The following is an 18,747-nucleotide window of genomic DNA, read 5'->3' as shown; positions in this document are numbered from 1 at the left end:
ATTAGGCGGCCCAGTGAGAAGGTTGGCACTAGAGGAGCCAAATTGGAGTAGACTGTGAGCCCACTGTTGGGTAGGGACCGTCTCTATATGTTGCCAACTTGGAATTCCCAAGCGCTTAGCCCAGTGCTCTGCACACAGTAAGCGCTCAATAAATACGACTGAACGAACTGCACAAGTAAAATAAATAAATAAAACAAAATAAAATAAATAGAATTTACTTATTCTTTATTGGGGTTATTGGGGTGGGGTGACCTGATGATCTGTTACCTCCCCCTGAGCGTCTTAAAAGTTTTCTTCTTTTATAAGGGCCTGAGGTCTCTTTCGAATAAGGCCCTGAGTCCACAAGGCGATCAGGTTGTCCCACTGGGGGCTCACAGTCTTAATCTCCGTTTTACAGATGAGGTAACTGAGGCCCAGAGAAGTGAAGTGACTTGCCCAAAGTCACCCAGCTGACAATTGGCGGAGCCGGGATTTGAACCCGTGACCTCTGACTCCAAATAATAATAATAATAGTAATAATGATGGCATTTATTAAGCGCTTACTATGTGCAAGCACTGTTCTAAGCGCTGGGGAGGTTACAAGGTGATCAGGTTGTCCCATGGGGGGCTCACATTCTTAATCCCCATTTTGCAGATGAGGTAACTGAGGCACAGAGAAGTTAAGTGACTTTGCCCAAAGTCACCCAGCTGACAATTGGCGGAGCTGGGATTTGAACCCATGACCTCTGACTCCGAAGCCCGGGCTCTTTCCACTGAGCCACACTTCTTCTCTAAAATCGGGATTGAGATGGCAGCCCCACAGGGGACAGGGACCGTGTCCCACCCCATTTGCTTGGATCCACCCCAGCGCTTAGTACAGAGCCTGGCACACAGTAAGCGCTTAACAAATACCGCAGCTCTTCTTATTATTATCCGGTTTGGTGGATAGTCTGAATGGCGGCCGTTAGGCCGCGAACCCATTGTCCCGGGGACTGTGTCTGCCCTGACGAATGACCCCGTGTCCATCCCGGCGCCGAGCAGAGCGTTCAGCACACAGTGAGCCCTTCTCCCTTTCCCCGCCGCTGTCCGCCCCTGCTCCTTCCCAGCTGCTGGGGAGAAGCAGTGTGGCCTGGAGGGTAGAGCCCAGGCCTCGGAGCCAGAGGACACGCTTAGACCGGTGTTCTGCACACAATAAGCGCTCAATAAATACGATTGAATGAATGAATGAATGACACAGGTCCTAATCCGGCTCCGCCGCTTATCTGCTGTGTGACCTCGGGCGAGTCGCTTCCCTTCTCTGGGCCTCAGCCCCCTCATCTGTCAAATTCATTCATTCAGTTGTATTTATTGAGCGCTTACTGTGTGCAGAGCACTGTACTAAGCGCTTGGGAAGTACAAGTTGGCAACATATAGAGAAGGTCCCTACCCAACAACGGGCTCACGGTCTAGAAGATACTTGAGAAGCAGCGTCGCTCAGTAGGAAAGAGCACGGGCTTTGGAGTCAGAAGTCATGGGTTCAAATCCCGGCTCCGCCAATTGTCAGCTGTGTGACTTTGGGCAAGTCACTTAACTTCTCTGTGCCTCAGTTACCTCATCTGGAAAATGGGGATTGACTGTGAGTCCCATGGGGGACAACCTGATCACCTTGTAACCTCACCAGCACTTAGAAAAGTGCTTTGCACATAGTAAGCGCTTAATAAATGCCATTGTTATTATTATTAATGGGGATTAAGTACGTGAGCGCCATGCCCACTGTGAACTGTGGCCAACCTGGTTGCCTTTTTGTCATTTTTTTAATGATATTCATTAAGCGCTTACTATGTGCCAGGCACTGTACTAAGCGCTGGGGTTGATACCAGCTAATCGGGTTGGACACAGTCCCTGTCCCACGTGGGGCTCACCATCTCAATCCCCGTTTTACAGATGAGGTAACCAAGGCCCAGAGAATAACAATGATAATAATAATAATAATGATAGTATTTGTTAAGTGCTTACTATGTACCAGGCACTGTCCTAAGCGCCAGGCTCGATCCAAGCAAATGGGGTTGGACACAGTCCCTGCCCCCCGTGGGGCTCACACTCTCCGTCCCCATTTTCCAGAGGAGGGAACGGAGGCCCAGAGAAGGGCAGTGACTCGCCCGAGGTCACCCAGCAGACAAGGTCCAGAGCCGGGATGAGAACCCGGATCCTTCCGACTCGCAGGCCTGGGCTCTACCCGTTAGGCCGCGCCGCTTCTCCCAGCTCGTATCTCCCCCGGCGCTTAGCACAGTGCCGGGCACATGGTAAGCGTTTCTCAAAGAGGATGAAAAAAGAGACGAGCTGCCCGGGGCCGGGGGCACCGAGGAGCTTGTCCGCGTCCCTGCGCCGCGCTGACCCTGCCGAATGTCCGGCCTTCGTTGGCCCCGTCCTGCCCCGCCGGGAGCCGGGGGCTGGAGGACCAGCTGCTTGCCTGCGTGGGGGTGAACCAGGCCGCGGTGACCTTTCACAGGGGACCCTGCCCGCCCTGACGCCCCCCGGGGTGGGGACAGCTGCCGCCCTCTCCATCTCTCTCTGTCTCTGGGTCTTTGACCCTCTCTCTCTCTTTGTCTCTCTCTGTGGGTGTCTGTCCCCCTTCTCTCTGTCTCTGTCTCCCTCAATCCCTCTCTGTCTCTCTCTATTCCTTTCTGTCTCTCACGCGCTCTTTCTGTCCCTCTCTGTCTCTGTCCTGTTTCTCTCTGTCCTCCTGTCCCTATCTGTGTTCCTCTCTCTCTCTGTCCCTTTCTGTCTCTCTCTTTTCTTTTCTCTGTCCCCCTCTCTGCCCCTCTCTGTCTGTGTTCCTCTCTCTCCATCCCCTTCTCTCTGTCTCTGACTCTCTCTCTCCCTTTGTCTCTCTCTGTGGGTGTCTCTCTGTCCCCCTTCTCTCTGTCTCTGTCTCCCTCAGCCCCTCTCTGTCTCTGTTCCTTTCTCTCTCCGGCCCTTTCTGTCTCTCTCACACTCTTTCTGTTCCCCTTCTCTCTCTCTGTCCCTCTCTGCCTGTCTTGTTTTTCTCTGTCCTCCTGTCCCTATCTGTGTTCCTCTCTCTCTCTCTCCCCGTCCCTTTCTGTCTCTCTCTGTTCTTTTCTGTCCCCCTCTCTCTGTCCCTCTCTGTCTGTGTTCCTGTCCATCCCCTTCTCTGTCTCTCTTTGTCCCTCTCGTCTCCCTCACTCCTCTCTGTCCTGTCTCTCTCTGTCCTTCTCTCTGTCCCCCTCTGTATCTCTCTGTCCCTCTCCCTCTCTCTGTCCCTCTCTGTCTGTGTTCCTCTCTCTCTCCATCCCTTTCTGTCTCTTTGTCTCCCTCACTCCTCTCTCTGTCTCTGTCCTCTCCCTGTCCTTCTCTGTCCCCCTCTCAGTATCTCTCTCTCTCTGTCTCTCTCTCTCTCTCTCTGTCCTGTCTCTCCCTGTCCCTCTGTCTGTGTTCCTCTCTCTCCATCCCCTTCTCTCCCTGTCTCTCCCTCACTCCTCTCTCTGTCCCTGCCCTGTCTCTCTCTGTTCCCCGTCTCTCTCTGTCCTGTCTCTCTTTGTCCCTCTCTGTCTGTGTTCCTCTCTCTCCATCCCTTTCTGTCTGTCTCGATCACTCCTCTCTCTGTCCTTTTCTCTGTCTCTCTCTGTCTCTCATCTCTGTCCTGTCTCTCTGTCTCGATCACTTCTCTCTCTGTCCTTTTCTCTGTCTCTCTGTCCCCCATCTCTCTCTGTCCTGTCTCTCTCTGTCCCTCTCTGTGTTCCTCTCTCTCTCCATCCCTTTCTGTCTCTGTCCCTCTCTGCCTCCCTCACTCTCGGTCGTCTCTGTCCTGTCTCTGACCCTCTCTGTCTGTGTTCCTCTCTCTCTCTCTCCATCCCTTTCTGTCTCTGTCCCTCTGTCTCCCTCACTCCCTGTCGTCTCTGTCCTGTCTCTCTCTGTCCCCTCTATGTTCCTCTCTCTCTTTCTCTCCCTGTCCCTTTCTGTCTGTCTCTGTCTCTCTCTGTGCCCCCCCTTTCTTTCTCTCTGTGTCTGTCCTCCTCCTCCTCCTCATCAGTGAGGCCTTTGTAGCGGCTGTTGTTGTTGCTGTTGTTGTTGCTGTGGTGGTGACAGGGCCCAGCTGCTGCCCGCGGCCCATCCGGGCGGGAGGGTCCCAACGCCCGCCCGCCCGCCCGCCCAGGGAAGGTTTGGGGGCCGGAGGGAGGGGAGCCGGTTACCGAGCTCCAACTGGGGGGTGGCGCTCAGTGGCAAGAGCCCGGGCTTGGGAATCAGCGTGGCTTACTGGAAAGAGCCCGGGCTTTGGAGTCAGAGGTCATGGGTTCAAATCCCAGCTCCGCCAACTGTCAGCTGGGTGACTTTGATCAAGTCACTTCACTTCTCTGCGTCTGTTACCTCATCTGCAAAATGGGGATTGACTGGGAGCACCCCGTGAGGCAACCTGATCACCTTGTAACCTCCCCAGTGCTTAGAACAGTGCTTTGCACATAGTAAGCGCTTAATAAATGCTATCATTATTATTGATCAGAGGTCACGGGTTCAAATCCTGGCTCCACCACTTGTCCCCTGTGTGACTTTGAGCAAGTCCCTTCACTTCTCTGGGCCTCAGTGACCCCATCTGGAAAATGGGGATGAAGACTGTGAGTCCCCCCATGGGACAAGCTGATCACCTTGTAACCTCCCCAGCGCTTAGAACAGTGCTTTGCACATAGTAAGTGCTTAATAAATGCCATAATTACTATTATTATTATTATTCTCTGGGCCTCAGTCCCTCATGTGGAAAATGGGGATTAAACTGTGAGCCCCACATGGGCCAACCTGATGACCTTGTACCCACCCCAGTGCTTAGAATAGTGCTTGGCACGTAGTAAGCGCTTAACAAGTACTATTATTATTATTATTAATATTAATATTAATATTATTACTGAGCTCCTGGGAGGAGCCAAACAAGCCTTAGACTTGTTCTCTGCTCACAGGGGGCTTCTGCCCAGTCCAGAGGGGGCAGGGGTGATGGGGGGGTTGCTCCAAAGATGGGCCCTGGGGGCAGGGGCTTGAGGGCAGGGGGTGGGGCTTTTACAGGGCTTGCAGAGCACTGCATGGGGTAGTGGCTAGTGCCCGGGTCCTGGGTTCTAATCCTGCCTCCGCCGCTCGTCTACGCTATAAGTCACTATGCTTATCTGGGCCTCGGTTCCCTCATGTGGAAAATGGCAATTGAGACCGTGAGCCCCACGTGGGACGGGGACTGTGTCCAACCCGATTACCTTGTATCCACTTCAGCGCTTAGTATAGTGCCTGGCACATAGCGCTGAACAAAAACTGCAATTATTACTATCTAGCCAGCGCTTAATACAGTGCCTGGCACACAGTAAGCGCTTAACAAATACCACAGTTAGTATTGCTATCTAGCCAGCGTTTAATACAGTGCCTGGCACACAGTAAGCACTTAACAAATACCTCAAATATTATTACTATCTAGCCAGTGCTTAATACAGTGTCAGCTTAACAAATCCCCAATTATTATTACTATCTAGCTAGCGCTTAATACAATGCTTGGCACACAGTAAGCACTTAACAAATACCACAAATATTACTACTATCTAGCCAGTGCTTAATACAGTGCCTGATACATAGTAAGCACTTAACAAATACCACAATTATTATTATTGTCTAGCCAGCACGTTAAACAGTGTCTGGCACACAGTAAGCCCTTAGCAAATACCACAAAAAATATTATTATCTAGCCACAGTGCTTAATTCAGTGCCTGGCACATAGTAAGCACTTAACAAATACCGCAAATATTATTATTATGTAGCCAGCGCTTAATACAGTGCCTGGCACATAGTAAGCGCTTAGCAAATACCACAAATATTATTATTATGTAGCCAGCACTTAATACAGTGCCTGGCACATAGTAAGCGCTTAACAAATACCACAAATATCATTATTATGTAGCCAGTGCTTAATACAGTGCCTGGCACCTAGTAAATGCTTAACAAATACCACAAATATTATTATTATTATGTAGCCAGCACTTAATACAGTGCCTGACACATAGTAAGCGCTTAACAAATACCACAAATATCATTATTATATAGCCAGTGCTTAATGCAGTGCCTGGCACATAGTAAGCGCTTAATAAATACCACAATTATTATTATTATTATTATTACTGAGTGTTTGGGAGAATACCGTTTAACAGAATGGGTGGATACGTTCCCTGCCCACGGTGAGCTTACAGTCTAGGGCGGGAGGCTGACGCTACAATAAATTCCAGTGTTTATTGAGCGCTTACGGTGTGCAGAGCACTGTACCGAGCGCTTGGAAAGTACAGTTCGGCAACAGAGAGAGACAATTTCTACCCAACAACGGGCTCCCGGTCTCAGATAGGATAGAATCCTAAAAAATAGGATAGGAAACAGGAGGTCATTCCAGGGTGAGACAGCCGAGATGGCGGCCCGGTGGGAAGGTGGGATCAGAGGAACGGAGTGTGCGGGCCGGGCTGGAGGAGGAGAGCGGCTGGGTGAGTTGGAGGTAGCCAATTGAGACCTTCAAATAATAATAATAATAATAATGCATTTATTAAGCGCTTACTATGTGCAAAGCACTGTTCTAAGCGCTGTGGGGGATACAAGGTGATCAGGTTGTCCCATGTGGGGTTCACAGTCTTCATCCCTGTTTTACAGATGAGGGAACTGAGGCACAGGTAAGCACTGTTCTAAGCACTGGGGGGGATACGAGGTGATCAGGTTGTCCCACGTGGGGCTCCCAGTCTTCATCCCCATTTTATGGATGAGGGAACTGAGGCACAGGTAAGCACTGTTCTAAGCGCTGGGGGGGATACGAGGTGATCAGGTTGTCCCACGTGGGGCTCACAGTCTTCATCCCCGTTTTACAGATGAGGGAACTGAGGCACAGGTAAGCACTGTTCTAAGCGCTGGGGGTGGGGGGGATACGAGGTGATCAGGTTGTCCCAAGCAGCGTGGCTCAGTGGAAAGAGCCCGGGCTTGGGAGTCCGAGGTCATGGGTTCGAATCCAGGCTCCACAACTTGTCAGCTGTGTGACCTTGGGCAAGTCACTTAGCTTCTCTGGGCCTCAGTTCCCTCATCTGTAAAACGGTGATTAAGACTGTGAGCCCCCTGTGGGCCAACCTGATCACCTTGTAACCTCCCCAGCGCTTAGAACAGTGCTTTGCACATAGTAAGCGCTTAACAAATACCATTATTATTATTATTATTATTATTATCATCCCCATTTTACAGATGAGGTCACTGAGGCCCAGAGAAGGGAAGTGACTTGCCCAAAGTCACCCAGCTGACAGGTGGCAAGGCTGGGATTAGAACCCTCTGGCTCCTAAACCCAGGCTCTTTCCACTGAGCCACGCGGCTTAACAGATGCCAGCGTTATTAAATATCATGGGTAACACCTCAGGCGGGGCCCGGTGAACCCCAGTGGTGGTGGTAATAGTAGTAGCGGGGCTAAGTGACCACTGCCGGGGATGGCGGAGGGCCGAGAGCCCTCGGGGGTGACCTGCGGTCCCCCGTCTCTATATGTTGCCAACTTGGACTTCCCAAGCGCTTAGTCCAGTGCTCTGCACACAGTAAGCGCTCAATAAATACGATCAAATGAATGAACGACTGACCCCGTCCTCTGCCTCCCTCTGGTCTCCCCCCGCCCAGAAGGCCCGTCGGTCGGTGGGTGAGCCGTTTCCTTCGCCGGACTCTCCGCCGTCGTCTTCCTCATGTTGGCCTGCCTGTGCTGCAAGAAGAGAGGGCTGGGATTCAAGGTAAGGGGCCTGTGGGTGGGGGGGCGAGCGTAGCCCCCCGCCCCCCGCGGCCCTGGGCCCCACCAGCCTCCTTGGGCCAGCCCTTCCCCGCTCCAGGCCGCGGCCTGGTGGGCCCTGGGGCCCTCCCAGTTGCAACTGCAAGTCGAGGGGGGTCACTGGGGAAGTGGCAGGGCAGGAGGAGGAGAAGGGGGGGGGGGAGTGGCCTTCTTCCTCTCCCCTGCCCCCCCGTAATCACCTCCCCTCCACGGCCCGGACCGGGGCTCCCGTGGGCGGGGGCGGCCGGGGACGGGGAGGGAAGTCACCTGTTTCTACTGAGGTGGGGGGACCCCAGCTGGGCTCAAGTCGGGGCTCACTGGAGGTTACCCCTCCCACTCTCCCACCCCCCTTCCCTCTGGTCCCCCCTGCTCTCCCACCCCCTCACTCTCCTGTCCCCCTATTCTCCCATCCCCTCCATCTCCCTCCCCCCGACTCTCCTGCCCCCATTCTCCCATCACTCTCTTATGCCCTGATTTCCCACCCCCCCACTCTCCCGCCCCCTCACTCTCCTGTATCCTTATTTTCCCATCCCACAATCTCCCACCCCACCACTCTCCCGCCCCCCATTCTCCCCTCCCCCCATCTCCCACCCCCCCACTCTCCTGTACCCCATTCTCCCATCCCCCCACTCTTCTGCACCCCAATTTCCCATCCCCCCACTCTCCTGTCCCCTGATTCTCCCACCCCCCACTGTCCTGTCCCCCATTCTCCCATCCCCTACATCTCCCACACCTCCACTCTCCTGTACCCCTATTCTCCCATCCCTCCAATCTCCCACCCCCCACTCTCCTGTCCCCCATTCTCCCACCCCCCCACTCTCCTGCGCCCCAATTTCCCATCACCAATCTCCCACACCTCCACTCTCCTGTCCCCCTATTCTCCCATCCCAATCTCCCACACCCCCACTCTCCTGTCCCCCATTCTCCCACCCCCCACTCTCCTGCACCCCAATTTCCCATCCCCAATCTCTCACACCCCCACTTTCCTGTCCCCCATTCTCCCACCTCCCCACTCTCCTGCACCCCAATCTCCCGCCCCCCCAATCTCTCACCCTCCCTCTCTCCTGTCCATTCTCCCACCCCCCCACTCTCCTGCGCCCCAATTTCCCATCCCCAATCTCTCACCCTCCCACTCTCCTGTCCCCCATTCTCCCACCCCCCCACTCTCCTGCGCCCCAATTGCTCATCCCCCATCTATCCCGTCCCCCAATCTCCCATCCCCCCCAATATCTCCCCCACCCCCACTCTCCTGTCCCCCATTCCCTCCGTCTCCGGTGCCCCCGCCGCCCTGTGCCCACACCGTGCCCTCTTCCCACGCGCGGGCCCGTGCGGCAGGAGTTGGAGAATGCGGAGGGCGAGGCCGGGCCGTCGGGTTTGTGGGCGCAGGGCTCCCCGCCCGCCGGCCCCGGGTCCGGCCCCGATGTCTACGTCCTGCCCCTCGACGACCTCTCGCTCCCCATGGCCAGGCAGCCCGGGACGGCGGGTGAGTGTCCGGCCTGCTCACCTCCTCCGGGAGGCCCTTCCAGACTGAACCCCCACCCCTTCCCCTCCCCACAGCCCTGGTGGAGATCTCTACATAGTCATCACTCATTCGTTTTATTAATGATGTGTGTAGCTCTATAATTCGGTTTATCCTGATGGGATTGACGCCCATCTACTTGTTTTGTTGCCCGTCTCCCCCTTCTAGCCTGTGAGCCCGTTGGTGGGTAGGGGCCGTCTCTATCAGTTGCCGAATTGGGCCTTCCAAGCGCTTACTACAGTGCTGTGCACACAGTCAGCGCTCCATAAATGCGAATGACTGGAACGTCAGCTCGTCGTGGGCAGGGAATGTGCCTGTTTAGCATTCGTTCCGTCGTATTTATGGAGCGCTGACTGTGTGCGGAGCACTGTACTGAGCGCTTGGAAAGGACAATTCGGCACTTGTATCGTATGGTATCGTCCTCTCCCAGGCGCCTAGTGCAGTGCCCTGCGTGCAGGAAGTGCTCAGTAAATAGGATTGAGTGACTGGGGTAGGGATGGGGGGCAGCAGAGCCCACCCTCCCCAGGGGGTCTTTGCCCCTCATCGCCCCGACCCTGGCCCTGCTGCTCCCAAAATGAGCTTCAGAAGGGCATCTTTTGGGCGTTTACTATGTGCTAAGCGCCCCTCTGGGCAAGCCACTTCACCGCTCTGGGCCTCAGTTCCCTCATCTGTAAAATGGGGATGAAGACCGTGAGCCCCACGCGGGACAACCTGATCACCTTGCATCTCCCCCAGCGCTTAGAACAGCGCTTGGCACATAGGAAGCGCCTAACAAATCCCCGCCATCATTACTATTATTATCAAGAAGCAGCGTGGCTCAGTGGGAAGAGCCCGGGCATTGGAGTCAGAGGTCATGGGTTCGAATCCCGGCTCCGCCGCCTGTCTGCTGTGTGACCATGGGCAAGTCACTTCTCTGAGCCTCAGTTACCTCATCTGTCAAATGGGGATTACGACTGTGAGCCCCATGTGGGACAACCTGATCACCTTGTATCCCCCGCCCAGCGCTTAGAACAGTGCTTTGCACATAGTAAACGCTTAACAAGTGCCATTATTATTATTATTATCATTATCACTAGCCTGGTGGCTTGTGGGGGGGCAGTTTTGCCCCTTGCAGCGTCCCCCGGCGGGCGAGGGCGGCAGGCCTTCCCTGCTGCGTGGCCTCCCCCCGGTTTTTTTTTTTTTAATGGCATTTATTAATAATAATTATAATTGCGGCATTTATTAAGCGCTTACTATGTGCAAAGCAGTGTTCTAAGCGCTGGGGGGTTACAAGGTGATCAGCTTGTCCCACGGGGGGGGCTCACAGTCTTAATCCCCATTTTACAGATGAGATAACTGGGGCACAGAGAAGTGAAGTGACTTTCGCCCAGAGTCACGCAGCTGACAGTTGGCAGAGCCGGGATTTGAACCCACGACCTCTGACTCCAAAGCCCGGGCTCTTTCCATTGAGCCACGCTGCTTACTATGTGCAAAGCACTGCTTGACCCCCGGCCCCGGGTGGGGGGGCGCGGGGGCGGGAGCGGAATGCGGAGCGCGCTGAGAATGGCCCCAGTGTGCCCGGTGCCAGCCTGTGCCAGGGCCCCCCGACAATGGGACCTTTGGTGCCGAGGGCGGCTGGAATGCCGGGACCGCGGGGGGCGGGGGGCACGTCACCGCCCCAGCCCCCTCCTCCCCGCCGGCCGGACGCCGGGGTCCCCAGTCCTCCCGGGGCCTCCCGCGGGACCGGTCCGGACTTGGGCCTAGCCGGGAGGAGACCCCACCGCCCGGTGCCCCTTCATCCCCCGGAGACCCTCGCGTGCCAGCCGGGTCTCCGAGCTAAGGCTGGGGGGCAGGCCCTGGAGGGCATCCCGGCGGTGGTGGCGGCCTTCTGCTGACCGGCACCCGCCGCCCCATACAGCCCAGCTGCTCAAGTCCACCGGGCTGGGCCGGCACAGCCTGCTCTACCTGAAGGAGATCGGCCACGGCTGGTTCGGGAAGGTGAGCGCCGCGGTGCCCCCCTCGCCCCGGTAGCTGGGCCCAGCCGGGATAGGCTCTAGACCGGGACGGAATGCCTCCGTTGACCGCTGTGTTGTCCTCTCCCGGGCGCTCAGTACAGCTCCCTGCCCCTTGCCCGCCCGCACAGGTGTTCCTGGGCGAAGTGAATTCGGGGCTCAGCAGCACCCAGGTGGTGGTCAAGGAGCTGAAGGCCAGCGCCAGCGTGGGGGCCCAGATGCAGTTCCTGGAGGAAGCCCAGCCCTACAGGTAGGCCCCGCGCCCGTGGCCCCCATTCCTCGCCCCCCGCGCCCGCCTCTGAGCGTCCCCGTCCGTCCCCCTTCCTCCGGGCAGGGCCCTGCAGCACGGGAATTTGGTTCAGTGCCTGGCACAGTGCGCGGAGGTGACGCCCTACCTGCTGGTCATGGAGTTCTGCCCGTTGGTGAGTCATCATCATCATCAATCGTCTTTATTGAGCGCTTACTACGTGCAGAGCACTGTACTAAGCGCTTGGGAAGTACAAATTGGCAACATATAGAGACAGTCCCTACCCAACAGGGAACTCGGGCCTTCCCAGCTGGGGTCGACGCCGGTGCCACCCGTCCCCTCTCCCCAACTTCCTTGGTCCACCGGTGGGAGCCGAGCCCCGGGCCTCAGTTTCCCCATCCCTCCCCTTCCGGGGAACCCTAACCCCTGGCGTCCGCCGGCAGGGCGACGTGAAGGGCTACCTGTGGAGCTGCCGGCTGGCCGAGGCGGCGTCGGGGCCGGACCCCCGGGCCCTGCAGCGCATGGCCTGCGAGGTGTCCTGCGGCCTCCTGCACCTGCACAGGAACAACTACGTCCACGGGTGAGTCGGGGCCGGAGGGGAAGCCGGACGGCGGCGGCCACGGCCCGGGCCCGGGCCCCAGGACGTCACGGGTTCTGATCCCAGCCCCGCCACGTGCGCTTCATTCATTTCATTCATTCAGTCGTATTTATTGAGTGCTTACTGTGTGCAGAGCACTGGACTAAGCGCTTGGGAAGTCCAAGTTGGCAACATCTAGAGACGGCCCCTACCCGACAGCGGGCTCACAGTCTAGAAGGGGGAGACAGAGAACAAAACAAAACATATAAGCTTCGATTTCCCGGGCCTCGGTTGCCTCGGGTGGAAAATGGGGGTGAAGCCTGGGAGCCCCGATTGGCTACTGCTTAGTAATCAATCAGTTGTATTTATTGAGCGCTTACTGTGTGCAGAGCGCTGTACTAAGCGCTTGGGAAGTACAAGTTGGCGACATATAGAGACGGTCCCTACCCAACAGTGGGCTCACAGTCTGGAAGGGGGAGACAGAGAACAAAACCAAACATATTAACAAAATAAAAATAAAATAGGTATGTACAAGTAAAATAGAGTAAAAAATATGTACATACATATATACAGGTGCTGTGGGGAAGGGAAGGAGGTGAGATGGGGGAGATAATACTAATTATTATTAGTAGTAATAATAATAATAATAATGATGGCATTTGTTGAGCGCTTGCCGTGTGCCAAGCACTGTTCTAAGCGCTGGTACAGAGCCTGGCACACAGTAAGCGCCTTAACAAATCCCACCGTCGCGGTTTTTGTTATTCTTATTATTAGCGTGGCTCAATGGAAAGAGCCCGGGCTTGGGAGCCCAGAGGTCATGGGTTCTAATCCCGGCTCCGCCGCTTGTCAGCTGGGTGACTTTGGGCGAGTCACTTTGCTTCTCTGGGCCTCTGTTCCCTCATCTGTAAAATCATCATCATCATCATCATCAATCGTATTTATTGAGCGCTTACTATGTGCAGAGCACTGTCCTAAGCGCTTGGGAAGTACAAATTGGCAACATATAGAGACGGTCCCTGCCCAACAGTGGGCTCACAGTCTAAATGGGGATGGAAGACTGGGAGCCCCATGTGGGACAACCCGATTACCTTGTATCCCCCTCAGTGCACGGAACAGTGCTTGGCACATACTAAGCGCTTAACAAACGTCATTATTTCAGCACTTAGTGCTTTGCACTTAGTAAGCACTTAGTAAACGCCCCCGTTTTTATTGTTATTATCCTCGGGGCCGAGGTCGGGGCGGCTCTGGTGGGGAGACGCCGCGGGTGGGCAGGCCGGGCCTGCGCGGGAGCGAGCCGGCGAGCGTGTCTCGGGCCCCCTGGAGAAGTGCCCGGTGTCCCCCCGGGCTCCGTCCTCACCCTCCGAGCCCCGACGTCGCCCGGTCCCATCCGGCCCAGGGGTGGGGGAACCCATGCCACTTGGACCGTCCACCCACCGTTGGCCCCCCGGCCTCCCCCGCCAACAATATCCTGACGCTGAGTGACTGCGCTCCTGAGAGTCCAGCATCAGTGATTTTGTTGAAGGGGGCGGCCACCAGCCTCGCGGACGGCCGGGCCCCCGCCGGGCCCAGAAGACCGGAGCCATCCCTCCCTTCCCGCCCTCCCGCTCCTTGGAGAGGTGGCCCCGAAGCCCACCCGCCCCCTTGGCTTCCCCCCTTGATGACCTAGGCCGCCCCCGGCATTCATTCATTCGTTCAATCGTATTTATTGAGCGCTTACTGTGTGCAGAGCACTGTACTACGCTCTTGGAAAGTGCAAGTTGGCAACATATAGACAGTCCCTACCCAACAGTGGGCTCACAGTCTGCAGCCCACAGTCTGTGGGCCCACAGAGCAGCCGCTGGGACCCCAGAGGCCTCTCCCCCTCGTCCCCCTCTCCATCCCCCCCATCTTACCTCCTTCCCCTCCCCACAGCACCTGTATATATGTACATATGTTTGTACATATTTTTTTACTCTATTTTATTCGTACATATCTATTCTATTTATTTTATTTTGTTAGTATGTTTGGTTTTGTTCTCTGTCTCCCCCTTTCAGACTGTGAGCCCACTGTTGGGTAGGGACTGTCTCTAGATGTTGCCAGTTTGTACTTCCCAAGCGCTTAGTACAGTGCTCTGCACATAGTAAGCGCTCAATAAATACGATTGATGATGATGATGGGAAATCGGCGGTCCGACCCTTCCCGGGCCCACCCGCCCTGCCCCCCCCCGGGCCCCCCTCGGCCTCGGGTGACGCCCCCGTCTCGTGTCCAGCGACCTGGCTCTGCGCAACTGCCTGCTGACCGCCGACCTGACCGTCAAGGTCGGCGACTACGGCCTGGCCCACTGCAAATATAGGGTGAGGCCGGTGGGCGTCTCGGGGGGCCGCGGGGGGCGGGGGGCTGCGGCCTCCCCCGGCCCGACGGACCCCCTCCCCTCCCGTGCAGGACGACTACTTCGTCACGGCCGACCAGCTGTGGGTGCCCCTGCGCTGGATCGCCCCCGAGCTCGTCGACGAAGTCCACGGCAACCTGCTCGTCGTGGACCAGACCAAGGCCAGCAACGTCTGGTGGGTGCCCGCCCCGGGAGTCGGGGGAACCGGATTCCCACCGCGTCTCCGCCGTCGGGTCAGTCGGTTGTATTTTACCGGGCATCTATCACAGTCCGAGCACCGTCCTGAGCGCTCGGGAGAGGACGATAGAACCGTACGACGGACACGTTCTCCCTGCCCACAACGAGCGGCCCGTCTGGAGGCCTGGGTTTCCACCCCGGCCCCGCCACTCGCCGCCCGGGACGGTCGGCCGGCCGGTCGTACTCGTTGAGCACTTAAGAAGCAGCGTGGCTCAGTGGAAAGAGCCCGGGCTTTGGAGTCAGAGGTCACGGGTTCAAACCCCGGCTCCGCCAATTGTCACCCGAGTGACTTTGGGCAAGTCACTTCTCTGGGCCTCAGTCACCTCGTCTGTAAAATGGGGATGAAGCCTGTGAGCTCCCCCGTGGGACAACCTGATCACCCTGTATCCCCCCCCAGCGCTTAGAACAGTGCTTTGCACATAGTAAGCACTTAATAAATAGAGAAGCAGCGTGGCTCAGTGGAAAGAGCACGGGCTTGGGAGTCAGAGGTCATGGGTTCAAATCCCGGCTCTGCCGCTTGTCAGCTGAGTGACTCTGGGCAAGTCACTTCACTTCTCTGGGCCTCAGTGACCTCATCTGTAAAATGGGGTTTAAGATATGGACAACCTGATCACCTTGTATCCTCCCCAGCGCTTAGAACAGTGCTTTGCACATAGTAAGCGCTTAATAAATAGAGAAGCAGCGTGGCTCAGTGGAAAGAGCACGGGCTTGGGAGTCAGAGGTCATGGGTTCAAATCCTGGCTCTGCCGCTTGTCAGCTGAGTGACTCTGGGCAAGTCACTTAACTTCTGTGCCTCAGTTACCTCATCTGTAAAATGGGGTTTAAGATTGTGAATCCCACATGGGACAACCTGATCACCTTGTATCCTCCCCAGTGCTTAGAACAGTGCTTTGCACATAGTAAGCGCTTAACAAATACCAAAATTATTATTATTATTATTAATAAATGCCATTTTTATCATTATTGCCGGCTGCGGGGCGCTGCACTGAGCGCTCGGGAGAGGACGGTAGAACAGACATATTCCCTCCCCACGATAAGCTTAATTAAGTAAATACAGTTATGTATTTTTATTCCCATCCGTCTCCCCCCTCTAAACCGTAAGCTCTCCATGGGCTGGGAGTGTGTCTGTTTATCGTCCTACCGGCCTCTCCCAAGCGCTGACTACGGTGCCCCGCGTAATCTAAGCGCTCGGTAGACACAACCGACTGACCGAAAAGGGGTTCGATCCCTGTCCTCCCTCTGACTTGACCGACCCAGCGGACTCGTGTTCTCCCCCAGCGCTCGATCCGGCGCTTGGCCCATAGTGAGCGCTTGGCGGATGCCACGGTGACCCTTGTCGTCGTCGGTGGGGCCTCGGGGAGGTGAGAGACGAGGGCGGAAAGGGGGAAGTGTGTGTCCGGGCCGGACGGAGCCGAAGGCCAGGACCACGCTGCCCGTCTCCTCCGCGCTTAGGGAAGGGAACCGATGGCCCTCCGGCCACCGCCGCCACCTCCTCCCCCTCCCCGGGCGCTGGTCCGGCCGTGGGCGGCACGTGGCATCGTGGGTCCCCGGCAGGTCGCTCGGGGTGACGCTGTGGGAGCTGTTCGAGCTGGGCGGGCAGCCGTACCCGCAGTGCTCGGATCGCCAGGTGCTGGCCCTCGCCATCAAGGAACAGCAGCTCAAGCTGCCCAAGCCCCGGCTCGGCCTGGCGTTGTCCGACCGCTGGTGAGTGGCGCGTCCCGGGGCTGGGGGGCCGGCTGGGGACCGGGCGGAGGGTGCCCGCCGCCGCCGCCGCCGCCGACCTTTTTAGACTGTGAGCCCACTGTTGGGTAGGGACTGTCTCTATGTGTTGCCAATTTGTACTTCCCAAGCGCTTAGTACAGTGCTCTGCACCTAGTAAGCGCTCAATAAATACGATTGATTGATTGATTGACCTCTTCCCCCCGGCAGGTATGAGGTGATGCAGTTCTGCTGGCTCCTCCCGGGCCAGCGCCCGACGGCGGACGAGGTCCACCTGCTGCTGTCCTACCTGTGCGCCCGGGGGGCGGGCGGGCCCCACCAGGACCAGGAGGACTTCGAGGCCCGCTGGAACGCGCTCAAGCCCGGCGCCGGCCTCCTCCGCCCCGACCCGCCCGCCGCCGCCGCCTCCTCCTCCTCCTTCCCGCTGCTGGAGCACTTCGCGTCCGACGGCGAAGACGTCCTGACGGTCACCCGCACCAGCCGCGGCCTGGACTTCGACTACAGGTGGGAGCCCGGCCGTGCCCCGGCCGCCCGCCTCCGGGACCTCTGCCGCCCGGCCGGCCCCGAGGACTCGGACGGCAGCCCGGCGGCGACGGCCTTGGAGGGCCGGCCCGACTGGCTGATGGTGGAGCCGGCCACGTGGGGGCCGGAGGAGGAGGACCCCCCCGGCCGCTCGGCGGGGACACTGGTCCTCCAACAGGTCGGGCAACAACAACGTGGGCAGCAGCCCCCCGCCGGACCCCTGGCCGGCGGGCCCCGGGGCGAGCGCGGGGCCGGACCACCCGACGGCCGGGCCCCCTGGAGCCTGGGACCCGGGCCTTCCCTCCTCCGGCCCCGGACGGGCAGAGGTGAGGGAAGACAGGGAGCCCGGGACCCCGCCTCGCCCCGCCGGGCCGGCCCAGGAGGACCTCGCCGCCCGGCCCGTGCCCGGCAGCCCGAACCCTGGGGACCGGACCTCCGCCCCCTCGCCCGGGGCCCCGGCCGACCCGTCCGGTGCCCCGGCCTCCCCGAAGTCTCCGGACGGACCCCCGGAGGCCGCCCCGGCGCCCCCCGGCCAGCCCCGAGCACCGGACAGCGGCTACGACACTGAGAACTACGAGTCGCCCGAGTTCGTGCCCAAGGAGCCCCCGGACCCGCCGCCAGAGGAGGAGGAGGCCGGGGCAGGGCAGTGCCTCTCCGCTTCCTCCTCGGGCACCGAGCTGGCCCAGCTGAGCGCCAAGAACCCCTACCGCGACTCGGCCTACTTCTCCGACCTGGACGCGGAGCCCGAGTGGCCGGACGGGGCCAGGGGCCCGAGGGCAGAGTCCGGTCAGGGCGACGGCGGCGGCGTCCCCGGTCCCGGGGTCCCACCCGGCCCGACCCCGTCTCTAGCCCTCGCCCCGAGTCCCACCTCCACCCTTGGCACGACCCCAGGCCCCCTTCCATCCCCGACGTCCGCCCCGACGCCGGTTCCAGGCCTGACTCCGACCTCGCCCCCGGCCCAGTCCAAGTTCTTCCTGACGCCGGTCCCCGCGGGCCCGGAGGCCGGGGGCGCCCCGTCTCCGCTCCGCGGACCGCAGGAGGAAGAGGAGGAGGAGGAGGACACGGACAGCGAGTCGGACGAGGAGCTGCGCTGCTACGACGTCCGCGAGGAGCGGAGCGAGGACAGCGGGGACGGGGACGAGGCGGCGCCCGTCGTGGTGGCCGAGAGCCCCGGCGCCCGCAACCTGCGGAGCCTCCTCAAGCTCCCCGGCCTCCTGGCCCAGTCCCTGCGAGGCCAGCTGGACGGCAAGAAGAAGGCCGTGTCCTTCTTTGACGACGTCACGGTCTACCTCTTCGATCAGGTGGGCCCGCGGCCAGGGGGCGGGGGCGACGGGACCCCCGGCGGAGGCCCATCTCCCCCGGGGTCACCCGCCGGCCGGCCTCCCTCCCCCAGGAGAGCCCCACGCGGGAGCCGGGAGAGCCGCCTCGCCCTGAGCCCGAAGAGCAGCCCCTCCGCTCCACGTGCCCGCCCGGAGGTGCCGCCGGGACCGGCCCCGAGGAGGGTGAGCGGGCGGGTCGCGGGGGAGGCCTCGGAGGGCACCCCGGGGCCCGAACCTCGGGGCAGAGGGGTCACGGCGGGGCCCGTCGGCGACGTCTCCGCCCCGCAGGTGGCGGCGGGGTCTTCGAGTGGGACGACGACTTCGCCCTGTTGCCCGGCAAACCGGCCTTCGCGTCTCCGCTGCTGCCGCCCGCCCCCCTGTCCCGCTTCACCGTCTCCCCGGCCTCCCGCTTCTCCATCACCCACGTCTCCGACTCCGCCGTCAAGTCCACGGCAGGTGAGCCGGGCGGCCCCCGGGGAG

General features: G+C 58.7%; 1 protein-coding gene across 1 annotated transcript in view; it reads left to right on the top strand.

Annotated features, from left to right (window-relative positions):
* AATK (apoptosis associated tyrosine kinase) overlaps positions 1-18,747 on the top strand; it is a 30,685-nt gene that overhangs the window by 11,229 nt on the left and 709 nt on the right. Inside the window, 13 exon segments of the mRNA XM_038742121.1 lie at positions 7,627-7,733; positions 9,104-9,251; positions 11,185-11,264; positions 11,410-11,528; positions 11,613-11,700; positions 11,969-12,105; positions 14,351-14,435; positions 14,524-14,645; positions 16,262-16,411; positions 16,637-17,080; positions 17,082-18,249; positions 18,342-18,450; positions 18,556-18,723. Of these exon segments, the coding sequence (XP_038598049.1) occupies positions 7,689-7,733; positions 9,104-9,251; positions 11,185-11,264; positions 11,410-11,528; positions 11,613-11,700; positions 11,969-12,105; positions 14,351-14,435; positions 14,524-14,645; positions 16,262-16,411; positions 16,637-17,080; positions 17,082-18,249; positions 18,342-18,450; positions 18,556-18,723 (2,863 nt within the window). The 5' untranslated portion in view covers positions 7,627-7,688.

The sequence above is a fragment of the Tachyglossus aculeatus genome, unplaced genomic scaffold, assembly GCF_015852505.1.
Source record: "Tachyglossus aculeatus isolate mTacAcu1 unplaced genomic scaffold, mTacAcu1.pri SUPER_34, whole genome shotgun sequence".
In the NCBI taxonomy this organism is placed as follows: domain Eukaryota; kingdom Metazoa; phylum Chordata; class Mammalia; order Monotremata; family Tachyglossidae; genus Tachyglossus; species Tachyglossus aculeatus.
This window is presented reverse-complemented; position numbering and strand designations above follow the sequence as displayed.